We start from the raw sequence: 13,484 nt of genomic DNA, 5'->3' as shown, positions 1-13,484 counted from the left end.
GGACTCAAGAAATTAATTATAATTGGTATTAAGATTCAAGCATATCTTAACTATTTTAGGGCAAAAATGTAAAAAACAATGAGCCAACAATGTTCAGATTACACCTATATTTGTCTTTTTACTAAATACTTGTTTTCTTGCAGACTATTTTCTTATAATCCTTGGAGTGTGAAATAAGGGTGTAAGTGTGTGTGTGTGTGTGTGTGTGTGTGTGTGTGTGTGTGTGTGTGTGTGTGTGTGTGTGTGTGTGTGTGTGTGTGTGTGTGTGTGTGTGTGTGTGTGTGTGTGTGTGTGTGTGTGTGTGTGTGTGCGTGCGTGCGTGCGTGCGTGCGTGCGTGCGTGCGTGTGTTGAATTTCATAATTTCTTTAGAATCATGTAGGCTAAACATGGTATTAAATCTTTAGGTTCTTTACAGTGGAAACCTTTGTGTAAGCCAGTCCACTCCAATGATTCGCAACGCAATTGTGCAACTGCAATACTTGCAACTACTTGCAACCATTTCCCCAAAGGCACAGGCATGCAACTGGTCAGTCCAGACCGCTGCAATGTATTGCAACTGGTTGCAAGTTGCGACTAGTTGCATTGGTATGGACTTACCTCAACATCTTTCATGGAAACAGAAGTACACCTTGTGTAATGTATAGTCAATATCTGTTGCCACTGCCAGTAATAGATAAACAACTTTTCTGAAAAACATATTGTCTGAGCTATGCATGAGCGTTCTGCCAGGGAACACAGTGCAGTTGTTGGCGGCCGACCATTGGACCGCCTCAGCTCCACGTTCACATCCACTCCGTTACTGAACAAACTATTCCAATGATCACAATAGTGCTTTAACCTTATGTTTATCACTTACCCTACCTTTAACATGGAGTTTGAAGTTGAATGAGCTTATAGTTGGGGTGTGTCTGATCAAATGAATATCAAAATATTGAATCAAGCCACTTCATTTTGAGGTCATTTTAATGTCTATGTACTCTGGCCGGCTTTTGTGTGTACTCTTAAAAGTGAAATATCCCAAGTGGTTAAGAAGAACTGAGGTTCCAGGATGATGGGATGTATGTCAATTGTTTCCTTCCACACTTGTGTTTGAGTTTATAAACAGCAATATAAACTGATTCTCAAGTGGATGGCAGCTTACAATTACAAAGATAACAGTGGTGAACAATACGTTTGTGCTTGGTGCTTAAGGCAAGTCCTGAGTTGGCCAGTGGCTCATTTGCAACATACTGCAGATAAACAGTTAATGAAAGTTGGAAAGTTTACAAGAAATAAAATAAAAATGGATTAAAATACCACTTTTGTATGAAATGTCTTATAGCTGGTAAGAGAGGTGATATAACTAGTTTTCTATCAAGGTGGACACAGCTACCCCAAGGAAGCATTATGGCTAAATAATGTTAAACCACAACCCTAGACTGTAAACCATATGAATATACGCAGGATAACCCTGCTAGGCTAAAAGTATTGTGCAATAGGGGATGAAATAGGGGAAAAAATTCACTTCACTAGTTTAAATATCAAAATATTTTATTCAAATATCCACATTCAAAATGTTTATTTCAATCTCCACATTCTAAGAATAAACATCGGTCCATACCACAGGCTTGTCCTAGAGAAGAACAGATCCAGGATCAGTCACAATATCAAAATTACAACGGTTACAGACATCATATATATGGGGTTAATTTTAGATTACAGATACTTGAAAATAATCCCTTACTATGAACCCTGACAGAGATACAAAGCAACCCACTACATGAGTTAAATACAACAGCAAGCATGAAGTCTGGTCTTGGGTGGAGTTGGCGCTGTATAATATTTTCTATTTTATGATTTTGGTGAGGTGATGACTAAAATCATTATGTAGAAAATAAACTTAAAATTTAGATTTTATGAAAATTGTTATAGGAACAAAAAGACTATGAAAATTGTCATAGAAGTGTATTTGACAATACTCAAAACATGCAAAACTCCCCGTGTTTTATTCTTGTTGCAAGTCTTTTGATGTTCATTAGAACAAAATAATTTTCTCTGAATTTCAGAAGGATCAAAACATTCAAGATGTTTTCATATATGCCGTCTTGCTAGGCTAGACAGATGCACAGATACTTTGCTAATATTCAGAAACAAAAGCCTGGCATGTCTGTAGCAAAACCAAATGAAGTCACAGAATTGGATAGTTTTCTCTGGACTCACCAGGTTCTTCCATAACAACTCCTGGTGGTCTGACTGTCGGAGGTGTTCCCCCCGGAGGTAAGGAGTCTTCAGTTCTAGAACAGCAGATTTTCCACGTGAATGCTTTCAGAGTTATGACGTTCTTCATTCCAGGTTCCAGGATTTGGCGTCTGTGTGTTCCAGGAGGACTCCGGACACCACTTGGTCTTGGTTTTCTGGCATTCCAGGATCATTCCAGAAGTTTACAGTTAAATCTGCTGCTGGCGTTCCAAACTCAGAGTCTTCTCTCCAGAGCACAGGCTCCTTGCTTCTCAGGAGGAAACGTCTCACCTCCTCCTGTTGCTCTGGTCTCCTGTGACCTCCCCACTGTGACACCGGACCGCTCCTAAACCTCTCCTGCTCTAAAACCTTCGCTCTTCCTCTCCTCATGCCCTTGAACCACAAGCCTCTGCCCGTCTTGTCTTCCTTCCCCGACTCATTTTCTCTCCTCTCTACCATTATCTCACCACCTTCCCTTCTCTTGGCCGGAACTTTCTCCTCATCAGAAAACCTAACATCTCCAATCATCTCCATCTTTTCCTCCACCAAGCTGCTTCCACCCATCTTCTCTGGCCCAATCCCCAATTGGTTCCGTAACAGCTCCCCGTCCAACCAGAGCAGTGGGTTCTCCGCCACAGACCCCGCCCCCTGCGCATCCTGCTCTGACTCGAACCCTGCCCACTTCCCACCAGTCTGAGACAGTCTGACATTGGTGGTAACTATGACGGTGGCAGATGAGTGGCTGAGGTTCTGGGGATCCATCTGGTCAGAAACGAGACCGGTGTCAACTTGTCCTGTACCGGACACTAGAAGAACCTCCGACACAGCTTCACTGCTCACCTCATCTGATTCTGGCCACCTGGTCCATACTGAATTGGAACTGGCTACTTTAAATCTACTGGTACTAGAACTGGTCTCTGTTGGACCAGTAGACCAATCAGATTCTTTAGTCCATAGACTCTCAGACATATCAAAACCATCTGGACCTGCTCTGGTACCAGACCTGCCCAGTTGTAGCCATGGTGCATTGTCTGGTATGCCCTCCACTGGTCCAGATGGGCCCTGTTCCAACAAGCTGGCCCAGTCCAAATCCTCAGATCCTGAACTCCCCCTGGTCTCGGCTGGTTCTCTGATGTCATCTGTATCTATTCTACCAGTTTTAATGGTCTTGGAACCAGTACTAATAGCCAACAGCTCCAGTCCACTGACAGCTTCACTCATATGGCCCTCTGAGGCCTGATCAGAACCTAGGACAGTGGTAGCTGGGTCACTCTGGGCTCCAAGAGTGACATTAGGAACCAAAGTCTTTCCAACATTAACAGTACCAATAATAACTCCATTATCAAACCTGGTACCATTACTATTCCCGCTACTAAAACCCTTTGTCCTATCACTGGTACTAATTGTACTAGGAGTGCTGTGGCTTGTAGAACTAGATCCAGCAATAGCAGTCATGGCTGTAGAGACATTACTGTTGGCAAAACTAGGTGTACTGGTAGGAATTACACTAGATGTGCTGGTAGAACTCAAACCAGGTGTGCTACTAACACTGCTAGTGTCAAAGCGGTGTACTAACTCAGTAGCCTTATAAGCAGGTGCATATCTAACTGTACTAGCAGTAGTAGGAGTGGTATCACTGGTAGAAATCAAACCAGGTGTGCTAGTAACACTGCTGGTGTCAAAGCGGTATACTGACTCAGTAGCCTTGAAAGCAGGTGCATATCGTACTGTACTAGTAGCATCACTGGTACGACTGGACAGACCAGCACTCGTACCAGTGGGCTCCGCATCCTGGTCCATCAGCCCAGGGTGTCCGTCTCCTCGTCTGTTGTCCTGGGACATTGCAGCCATTTTGACATGGGCAGCGTTGTCGACTTCAAACGGTCTGGTCGTCTCCTCCTCTGCACCTCCTCTAATCTTCTTCCATTTCTCCTCCTCCCCAACAGAATGAAGCAGAGAACTCGCCCCAGAAATCACCTCCTCTTTGGGGATAAGCTCTGACTCCAGTGGAATATTCAGACCTTTATATTTCATCAGGTCCTTCTCTCCCGTCGTCTCGGCTCTCCAGGGATCCTCTGCCTGGTGAGACGGCGTCCTCGTCCTGGTTGTGTCTCCACTCTGTCCGTCTACCGTCTCCTCTTTGACTGTCCAACCCATGCTGCTGATTACACTCCTTACAGCTGGAGAGACAGAGGATGGCCCTGAGAGAGAGAGAGAGAGAGAGGGGGGGGAGTGTCATATATCAATCATTGAATTAACCAGTAGATTTTATCATATACTGTAGTGCAGAGGTCTTCAACAGGGGGTCCGGGACCCCTAGGGGTCCTCAGAGTTACTACAGGGGGCCAAATCTTTGTGATTTTTACATTAACCACTTCAACCAAGCATCCCTATTCTGAGGAGAACTTTAGCCAAAAATAGCAGATCTACAAGCGTAAAAGTAAAAGTATTCATATTACTATTGTTGTCACCATTATATAGACCTAAATTGTTAGGTTGGTGTACTTTGGGCTAATCTCTTTGAGTGTGTGTGTGTGTGTGTGTGTTGGACTTACAGGTTTGCTTCTCTCTACACACGGAGTCGCAGCAGGAACACACAGAGGGAGGGGCCTCCAGCTCTTCCCACCTAAACACAAGCCAATCAGAGTCAGCTTATCAAGATGGCTGGCCATTCAGCAGCTCCAGTCAATTAAGAACTTGATTACAGTAAATGATTACATTTCACTCAATTAGCTGATACACCTGGAACGCATCTGTGTCACTTTATATTTCTTTGGCTATTCAAAAATAACAGACATACAAGCTCATAGCACGGCACCGAGTGCCGCGCTATGAGCTTGTAGATCTGCTATTTTTGAAAAATCGTGAAAACATTTTTTAAAGATTTTTTTAAAGATTTTTTTAATTTAATTTTTTAAGAATCGCCTCAGGTCTTAATGGGTTATGTCCATCCCACCTACCCCTAGTAATGATAGAATGCGTTTCAATTCATACCAGCAGCATGAGTATCACATTTTGGTGAAGAATATTATTAACTATCTGTCAAAAATAGCTATTCAGACGGACAGACCTTCTGATTTGATGAAGGCAGTTTGAATTAAAAGCCACAATATTGTTTTTCTCATCCAGATCTGAAAGTTGAATTGTTTTATATCACAATAATCATCTCCTCTGTACAGTCAAACTGTTCAAGAAAACTGATTGTTTACCTGCTGGTATACGTGTTGAAAGTGCACGACTTTGAGCTGGCGGAGGGGGCTGAGCCTACCGACATGGAACAGTGGAGGTAGAGGAGCTACACGGAGAACACACACACACACACACACACACACACACACACACACACACACACACACACACACACACACACACACACACACACACACACACACACACACACACACACACACACACACACACACACACACACACACACACACACACACACACACACACACACACACACACACAAATGAAGCTAATCCTTGAAAGCAGGGAGCAAACTAGACATTATTCATTTTCTCTGCATTTTATACTGCTATTCCTTTATACTGAAATACAGGTCATGAGGGGCAACTCCATTATGCATAATTTAACTTTTTTAATTCACATGCCTTTTTTAGAAGTGTCTGTGCTGAAATAGTTTATGGAAAACAGAGTTAAACATCCAGAGTGAGTTGTTTGTGTTCAACTCTTACCTGCTGAGTGAATCCAGGGAACATAAAGGCATCCACTGAGAACATCACCATACTGCCCTCTCCTGGCCAAAAGCGGGAATTACTGCCCTGTCTCATACTGTCGCCCATGCAGCTAAAGCACACAATAATGACAAATTCATGTAAAAATGAAACAAGTTAAAATGTGTCAAGCCAATCACTGAAAAAAACATCCCCATACATATTCAATGACCCTTATGCTTTTTTTGTGAGAACCAGATGTTGGTCTGTTCCTCTGTGTACATATGTATGTGCGTGCGTAACAACCCACCCAAATTGAGTAATGACGTGCAGTCTAGGAGTGTTGTTTGGGTCTCTGGAGGCTGAGATGTAGCAGGAGTCCACGTACAACCTTTCCCCAGCCAAGAGAGATCCAGTCTGGGCCACAAAGTTCACTGACCCCCCCAGAGTGAAGCTCTGGTCTGGAAGCAGCGGCTGCCACTGATCTGAATACATGACGGGACGTTAAAATTCTGCACACGTGTACATACATTACATGTGGCATGTGTGGATTTTTGTGTGTGCCTGTGTGTGTATGTGTGCGTTTTACCATCACAGACAGTGAGGCTGAAGCTACGTTTGGTCCTGATGCTCTTCATGTAGGCTTTGGGGTCGGCCTGAGGTCTGTAACCCACTTTGTATGAGTAGTGGAATCTGAAATGTAAAAGAGACAGACATGGCAGAACAAGAAGCATACAGGTACATCCATACACATGTAGATGTCTGAAACAGTAGGACAACCTGTATCAGTAGGGCTACCTGTAATTGTATGGGACAATAGGACTACTTGTACCTTCAGATGTATAGGACAATAGGACTACCTGTTGTAGGAACAGTAGATTGGCAGGTCAAGGGGGACAGCTCGGACTACGCGGTCTTGAGGAGGAGGGGTGAAGACCAGAGAGTTTCTATATTCCAACGGACCATTAACAGTCTGAGAGAGAGAGAGAGAATATGGGTGAGGGGGAGAAAGAGAAGCAAGATGGGGGTGATAACTCCAAAATGTGTGTATCAGCTGCTATACACTTCCTAGAAGAAGCTTTACACACAAGTAGAAGCTCATTTTTTAACTGAGCAATTACGCACATCTAACGAACACATTGTAGAAATGCAATCCTTTCATGTTCTGTGTTTAGCTAACCAGAGTATTGCATTTTCAAGCATTGGGCGGCAGTGGGTCAGGAGGTAGAGCATGGGTGGGAATCAGAAGTATCCCTGATCGATCCTGGCATCATGTGTCCTTGAGCAAGACATTGAACCCAAACGGCTCCCCACCCCCCCAGTGCCCTCTGCTCCCAATAATTAGGCATTGGTTAAAGCTGCAATCCAGAACTTATTTTAATGAATAAAAGGTTACTTTAACCAATCTGTGTGGTAGAGTATATTAATACAATATAACGAGTACATCTGCAGTGGTTGGAGGTGGTGTCGGTTAGGACACCTGCTGCTCCCCGGGACAGGCTGCGATTCCGTCTTGCCTGAAGCGGAGGTGGGGTCCTGGGACCCTGACCCAAATGGAACCTTATGGACCCTTATGGGTCTGTAACTAATTTGGTTTCATTTGTACAATCATAGTTATGGGGTTCTGTGGCCTAATGCACATCAAACAGGGGGTCCTTGGAATGAAAATGTTTGAGCACCACTGATGGTATATAAACCATAATGAATGACCTACCGTGAATGTCCCCTGGCACTCAGCCAGTTTGTAGTGGAAGTAAAGGAACTGAGGGGTGACCTCACTGCACGAGCACGAGCCCAGCCGGAACAGGGCTGGCGAGGCCCACGAGCCCAACCTGAACAGGTCCACACGCACGGAGACCGTGTCATCGCCGCACCACACCTCCACGGTGGGCTGCTGAGGTTTTCTCGCAGGTGGCAGGGTGGGCAGTGCCTCCGGCGGGAACAGCAGGCTGTTCAAGGCGTTGGGAAACAGCCTCTTACCGGGGACCGGACGGAACAGGCCCGCCGGTACCACCGGACTGGGGACGTGTCGGAACATGGGGAGCCGGTGGAACTGGAAGGTGGCGTCGCCCGGTGGGGGTCCATCCTGCTCCGGTTTCACCTGCTGGTGGTCCTGTCACAATTATTGCAATTATTTGAGATATCATAATTATTTTTGCATAATAGTTTCCATTCATCTGTATACATTAATCTGTTGAATTTGTTTTTGTTATTTTTTAAAAGAATTCCAAGAATAAAACTATAATTACATGCATTATTTACTTTGATTATTGGTGCTGGTCAAATTTGCCAGTCATTTCTTGCCTACTACTGTATATGCAAGTTATTTGTCATATCTGCCCTGTGCAATTTTTGTTTACAAAGCCTAAATGGCATACAGAAATGTAATTTTGACTAAATGTTCAATGCCAGAAACGATTAAAGGTTAAGTTATATTTTTTGGCTAAATTAGAGTTAAATAGCTCTATAGTCTGATAGTAATCATTGCTATCGAGTGTTAACAGGGCCCGTCTCTCCAGCTCTTTAGTAGACAGAAAATGCATTTTCGGGTCGGGATACCAATTTTATCCAATCAGGAGAGAGAACTCATACAGGATAGAAGTGATGACACAAAGAAATGAGCAGACAAAGTTTAAATTGAATCTGATAAATGGGTACTCTCTCCTTATATTGTCTGAAACTGGCAACCCACCTGAAAATTTATTTTTTTTAAAGCTGGGAGATGGGGAGACCCCTGATATTGAACAATACACCCTATAGCAAAAAACAAACAAACGGTAGTGTCGGGGCGCATCCGATGAAAGCCGGAATTACACTCAATGTAAACAGGAAGTAAACGAGGGCGGGGGATGGCGTTCGGCCACAGACGGGATTAAAACACTTCTTTATTTAAAGATATGGACTAATACATTAAACAAATACTCGGGACACCTAGTTAACATTTGGGGCAAGAGGTTAAGCACCTTATAGTTTGCATTTGTACATGTTCGGAGAAATACGGACTTTACTGGTGACATTCCAGGGCAAACTGGGGGGCGGGGTCGCGAAGACTCGTAGATATAGAAATGTCAAAACACATCAACGAGAGTCGTTAACCTGCTAAGGCTAAGCCTATTTGTATGTCAGGCAGCAATTAATTGAATCTTCAACTAAAATATGACTGTCCTACCTGCTGCTGTTGGTACCGGGTGTCCTGCTCCAGTTCCACATGGTGGTCAGGGTGGTACCCAGGGACCTGGAGGATGCCATGTGTCTGCTGCTGCTGTATGGCACCGTGCGGCGGACCATAGCCAGGAGACTGTTGGCCAACAGCGGAACCCGTCCACAAGGAGACGGACAACAGCCACGCGACTAGTGGAGCCATGATGGACGAGGTGGTAGAACCTGGAGTCCCTGCGGGGGGGCAACGCTACGAGACCTAAGTCTGTCTGGTCAAACCGCAGGTGACACACCTGCACGGGGGAGTGGAGCCAATTAACAGTAATTAGACTAATGAGTGGAGGCTGACGGCAACCACAAAGAGCAGGCGTCTTCAATGTTTGTCAGACCAGACCTTGGTTTAGAGAGAGATAAAGCAGGGACCCCGACCCTCACAACTTTTTCATAGATTCCATATAGTTTCATTGTTTGACAGCACTGTCATCAGTGTATTTTGGATTAACATTAATGTGTATTTTCAGATATTTAACCACTTAAACTGTCAATACTTAATAAACTTGACCTTTCACTCTGTACTTAGTCTGCTCTTTTCCCCCTCTACACTAAACCTCTTTGCCGAAAATAGCCAATCTGTGGATCTGCTGTTTTTGGCAAAAGTTCTCCTCAGAATATGGATGCTAGGGTTCAAGTGGTTCATGTAAAAAAGGTGGGGGAAAAAAATCTTATCACACAAAGATTTGGCGGCCCCCCTGTAGTATCTCTGAGGACCCCCTAGGGGTCACGAACTCCCTGTTGAAGACCCCTGCTCTAGAGTGACACCAGTGAAGCATGTTTTGTTGTCAAACTGAGCATCTCTTCAGATAAACACCTTTGACACTGTTGTTGACACAGTTTCATGAGATATTTGGTTGTAAATCAGCGTATTTTCGATATTGGCCCATTGTTAGGTATAACCTACATTATTATGTTGCTTTTATTTTCTCTGTGTAGCCTAATAGAATTATCCTAGGCTAGTTTTATGTGTTAAATTGTAGGATAAACAAATCCTATATGTAGCTAGTATTAGTTCTGATGTCGGAAAAACTGGCCTACTCAGTGTTACTGTAGTTCAGGTTGCTCATTCATAATAATAATCGCTGATATAAGAAACAGAAGGTCAACGGATATCAACTGGTAAAAAAGAAAACCTCTATTAAGTAGTCAGGTAGCCTGGGATCCAGACCCAGATCCAGGCTGGTCCGCTCCATTCTAATCAGTCTGGATTCCAGGCTAGTAGTCAGGCGCTCTGAACTAACTTCCCCAGATCCTTAACCGCACCTGACCAGACCTACAGTAGGCTAGCCTACTATACCTAGACTAAACTATAGCCTAATGGGCATAGATAGGCCTACTATAACGAATGAAACCAGTGATTCTCAACCCTTTTCATTTCAAAGACCCCCAGTTTGACGAGGCCACGGACCCACATTTGATTCCATACCTGCCAAGTACCAACACTCCTGAATTGAATTTAGCAAGAGACTCCTGAATGTTTACCCTTTGAGTGCTTCTGAATTGTAATTTCTCCTGTAAATATCCTTAATTATAGACTCAACTCAACCCAGACTCTATGGTCAATGTTAGCCTTGGATCAAGACTATCGAGAAGTATTTTATCGAGTCTGACTTTTACTTCCGTATCTATATGCAAAAGTCAAAATCGATAAAATACATAGATGATAGTCTTCATCCAAGGCTAGGTAAATGTGAGCATGCCCATGGCCATGGGTGTTACACACCCCACTGATATGCAGCCAGAGCCTTAATACGAAGTCAGTGAAAATTGTTGAAAAATATTGTTGAAAACTGTTCTTTCTTTTCTTTTTTCAGCCAATTGGACTTCAAGTCTGAAGAGCCATAGGGCCAATGTGCTTCACACTTCTTTTTACTGCAAAGTATTTTTAAGTTGTGACACCAAAGGTTTTCTGATTCAGATATCACATCCTTTACGGACTATAGGATCACTTTCTACCAGAGCCTTCCATCTGCTACTGTATCCAATATACAATGAATATCCTACTGTCTCTCAAAGAAGAAAATATTAAGGTGGTGGACTGTCATTAAAATCAACAGAGTAATGCCTTAACCTTGTATTCCAAACCAACAGCCTCTCAACAGTTGCCACAGTAATGTTTAAGGTATACATTCTAACATTATTAATGAATGATTGGATAATCCTGCTAAAACACGCATTCAACAGTCAATTTATCATAAAAATCGAATTCTCTCTCTCTTACACACACACACACACACACACACACACACACACAGTCTGTCTAGCAGGGACCCCCAGGTGTCACTGAGAAATACTTTTATCTTGTTTTGCACAGAGACTAGGGACATGGCTCTTGGTCTTGTGAATGCAGTGCAAACCAACTTTTTAACTTGAAACAGCTTTTACACAGGCTGACCCTAAACAGTAACAGCTACTCTGACACAGGAACAGATTCAAATCACCTTACAGCCGTGGTGTCCCATCAGTCAAAGATTACCTGGCATATAGGCCCTCTTTTGTACACAATCCTGTGTTTAGTAGAACTAAAGTGTCAACGTGTAAAAATGGACCCATAAGGTAAAGTTTCAGACTATGTTGGCGACAGTATTTAACTCTTCTTTGGGCATGGAGTTGGGGATAACATTTGCAGGTCCCAGATGATCTTGAATGCATCAAAATACACCTCCTGGGCTGGTTGCAGTTAGGGTGCCTCTTGTTTTCTCTTTAACAATTTAAGAGTTGAAAGCATTCTAAACAGAAATGTACAGCAGGATGTATCATTTGCCTTCATTTAAATTTCCTGTAGGAAAAACCATACATGTAGAATTTTGGTAGAACCTTTGGTTGGGTTGAACCTGGTCATGATATAGCCTACTGTAAGTCCAAATATTGTCCAACACATAACTCTCAATATCTGTTGCTTCCGTTTCTAGCAAACTGGAAGAAGCGATTCCATTCACTCAGTCTCACAGCATGGTTAAAACGGGTCTCAAAATCACACTTAGCACAAGCGAACACGAACTGATTCTGGCAATAAATATTATCTGCTTTGTTTGCGTTTGTGCTAAAAACTGTGATTTTGAGACGTCTCACCATATAATGAAACCGCTTAACCGTACAAAACCTGTTTATCCATACAATGAGCCCCCCGTTTCCATACAATGACATCTGTTTGGACCTACGTATATCATGGCCTGAAACAGTGGCTGCACAACCCAATGTTCTACCAAAGTTCAACGCGACTTGAAGTCTGAGTGAAACATGTCACCAGGTCCATGTTCACCGGCGTCAACCCATTAAGACCTGGAACGCATCTGTGTCACTTTTGATTTCTTTGGCTATTCAAAAACATTTTAAGAATCGGACTCAGGCCTTAATGGGTCAAGAGTTAAATGAACACTCCTAACATCCATATTCAGATACACCTGCTGGCAAAGGCTTGAATCCCACTAGAACCTTCTCTCTTCACCACACTGTCCCTATTTCAACGTTTCCTACAATCGGTCTCTCTCTATAAAGAAACCATTCAGAAGAGGCCTGCTGCCATAAGCACCCGTTCCCAGCGTCATACGTGACCTGTGTGTGACCTTCAGCACTGGCAGGGTCCAGTGGTGGAAGAAGTACTCAGATTAGATTTTTTTTTTTTTACTTAAGTAAAAGTAGTAACACTACCAATGCAGTACCTGTATAAAAGTACTCTGTTACAAGTAAAAGTCCTGTATTCAAATTTGGCTTGAGTTAAAGTACTAAAGTATTGGTATCAAAATATGCTTACAGGACCAAAAATTGCCTACTGTATCTACAAGCTCAAATAGCCTAAGTATAAAATAGGGCTTAAGTGGTTAACGCATGTTTTGTATTTAATATAAAATAAAAAAATAATTTGCAAAGTAAATTTACAAATAATTGTAGTGGAGTAAAAGCACAATATTTGCCTCTGAGCTGAAACGGAGTAGAAGTACTGAAAATGGGAAATACTCAAGTAAAGTAAAAAATAATAATAATACCATACTTGAGTAAATGTACTTAGTTACTTTCCACCACTGGCAGGGTCATGGGTCATGTACAGGAAGGAAAGCAGAGATCTGATGGTTGTTTGACCTTGGTGTGCAAAAGTATATTCTTTATTCTTATTATATATCCAACTTTTATTTTGCCCCGGCCCCCTCCCGCACCCCCACCCCCCCCCAACCCAGTGGCAGACTGACGCCATTGGTCAATGCTGCCCGCCACCGGTCGCCGTCACTGTTACAATAGCCAATCGGAGCTCACCTGCTGAGAGAAGGCAACCGAACAAAGTAGAGCAGAAAAAAGAGGGTCATTTTTCAGTTTGTTTTTTCTTTTTCTTGTTAAATAGTAATAAATACATGGAGATGCAGTGGGTCTTAACTTGATCC

At 43.1% G+C, this 13,484-nt stretch overlaps 1 protein-coding gene across 1 annotated transcript; it reads right to left on the bottom strand.

Moving 5' to 3' along the window:
* Nucleotides 1-1,682: 1,682 nt before the first annotated feature.
* zp3d.1 (zona pellucida glycoprotein 3d tandem duplicate 1) lies at nt 1,683-9,259 on the bottom strand (the record flags this gene model as incomplete). Its single annotated transcript, XM_084052205.1, has 9 exons — nt 1,683-4,419; nt 4,774-4,844; nt 5,428-5,513; nt 5,917-6,028; nt 6,206-6,380; nt 6,485-6,588; nt 6,756-6,868; nt 7,610-8,008; nt 9,065-9,259. 9 exons carry the CDS (start codon nt 9,257-9,259, stop codon nt 2,324-2,326), a joined length of 3,351 nt encoding a protein of 1,116 aa, XP_083908331.1. The 3' UTR covers nt 1,683-2,323.
* Between the last annotated feature and the right edge of the window lie 4,225 nt (nt 9,260-13,484).

Source organism: Gymnoscopelus microlampas (genome assembly GCF_963454915.1).
Source record: "Gymnoscopelus microlampas genome assembly, chromosome: 3".
Taxonomy (NCBI): Eukaryota; Metazoa; Chordata; class Actinopteri; order Myctophiformes; family Myctophidae; genus Gymnoscopelus; species Gymnoscopelus microlampas.
This window is presented reverse-complemented; position numbering and strand designations above follow the sequence as displayed.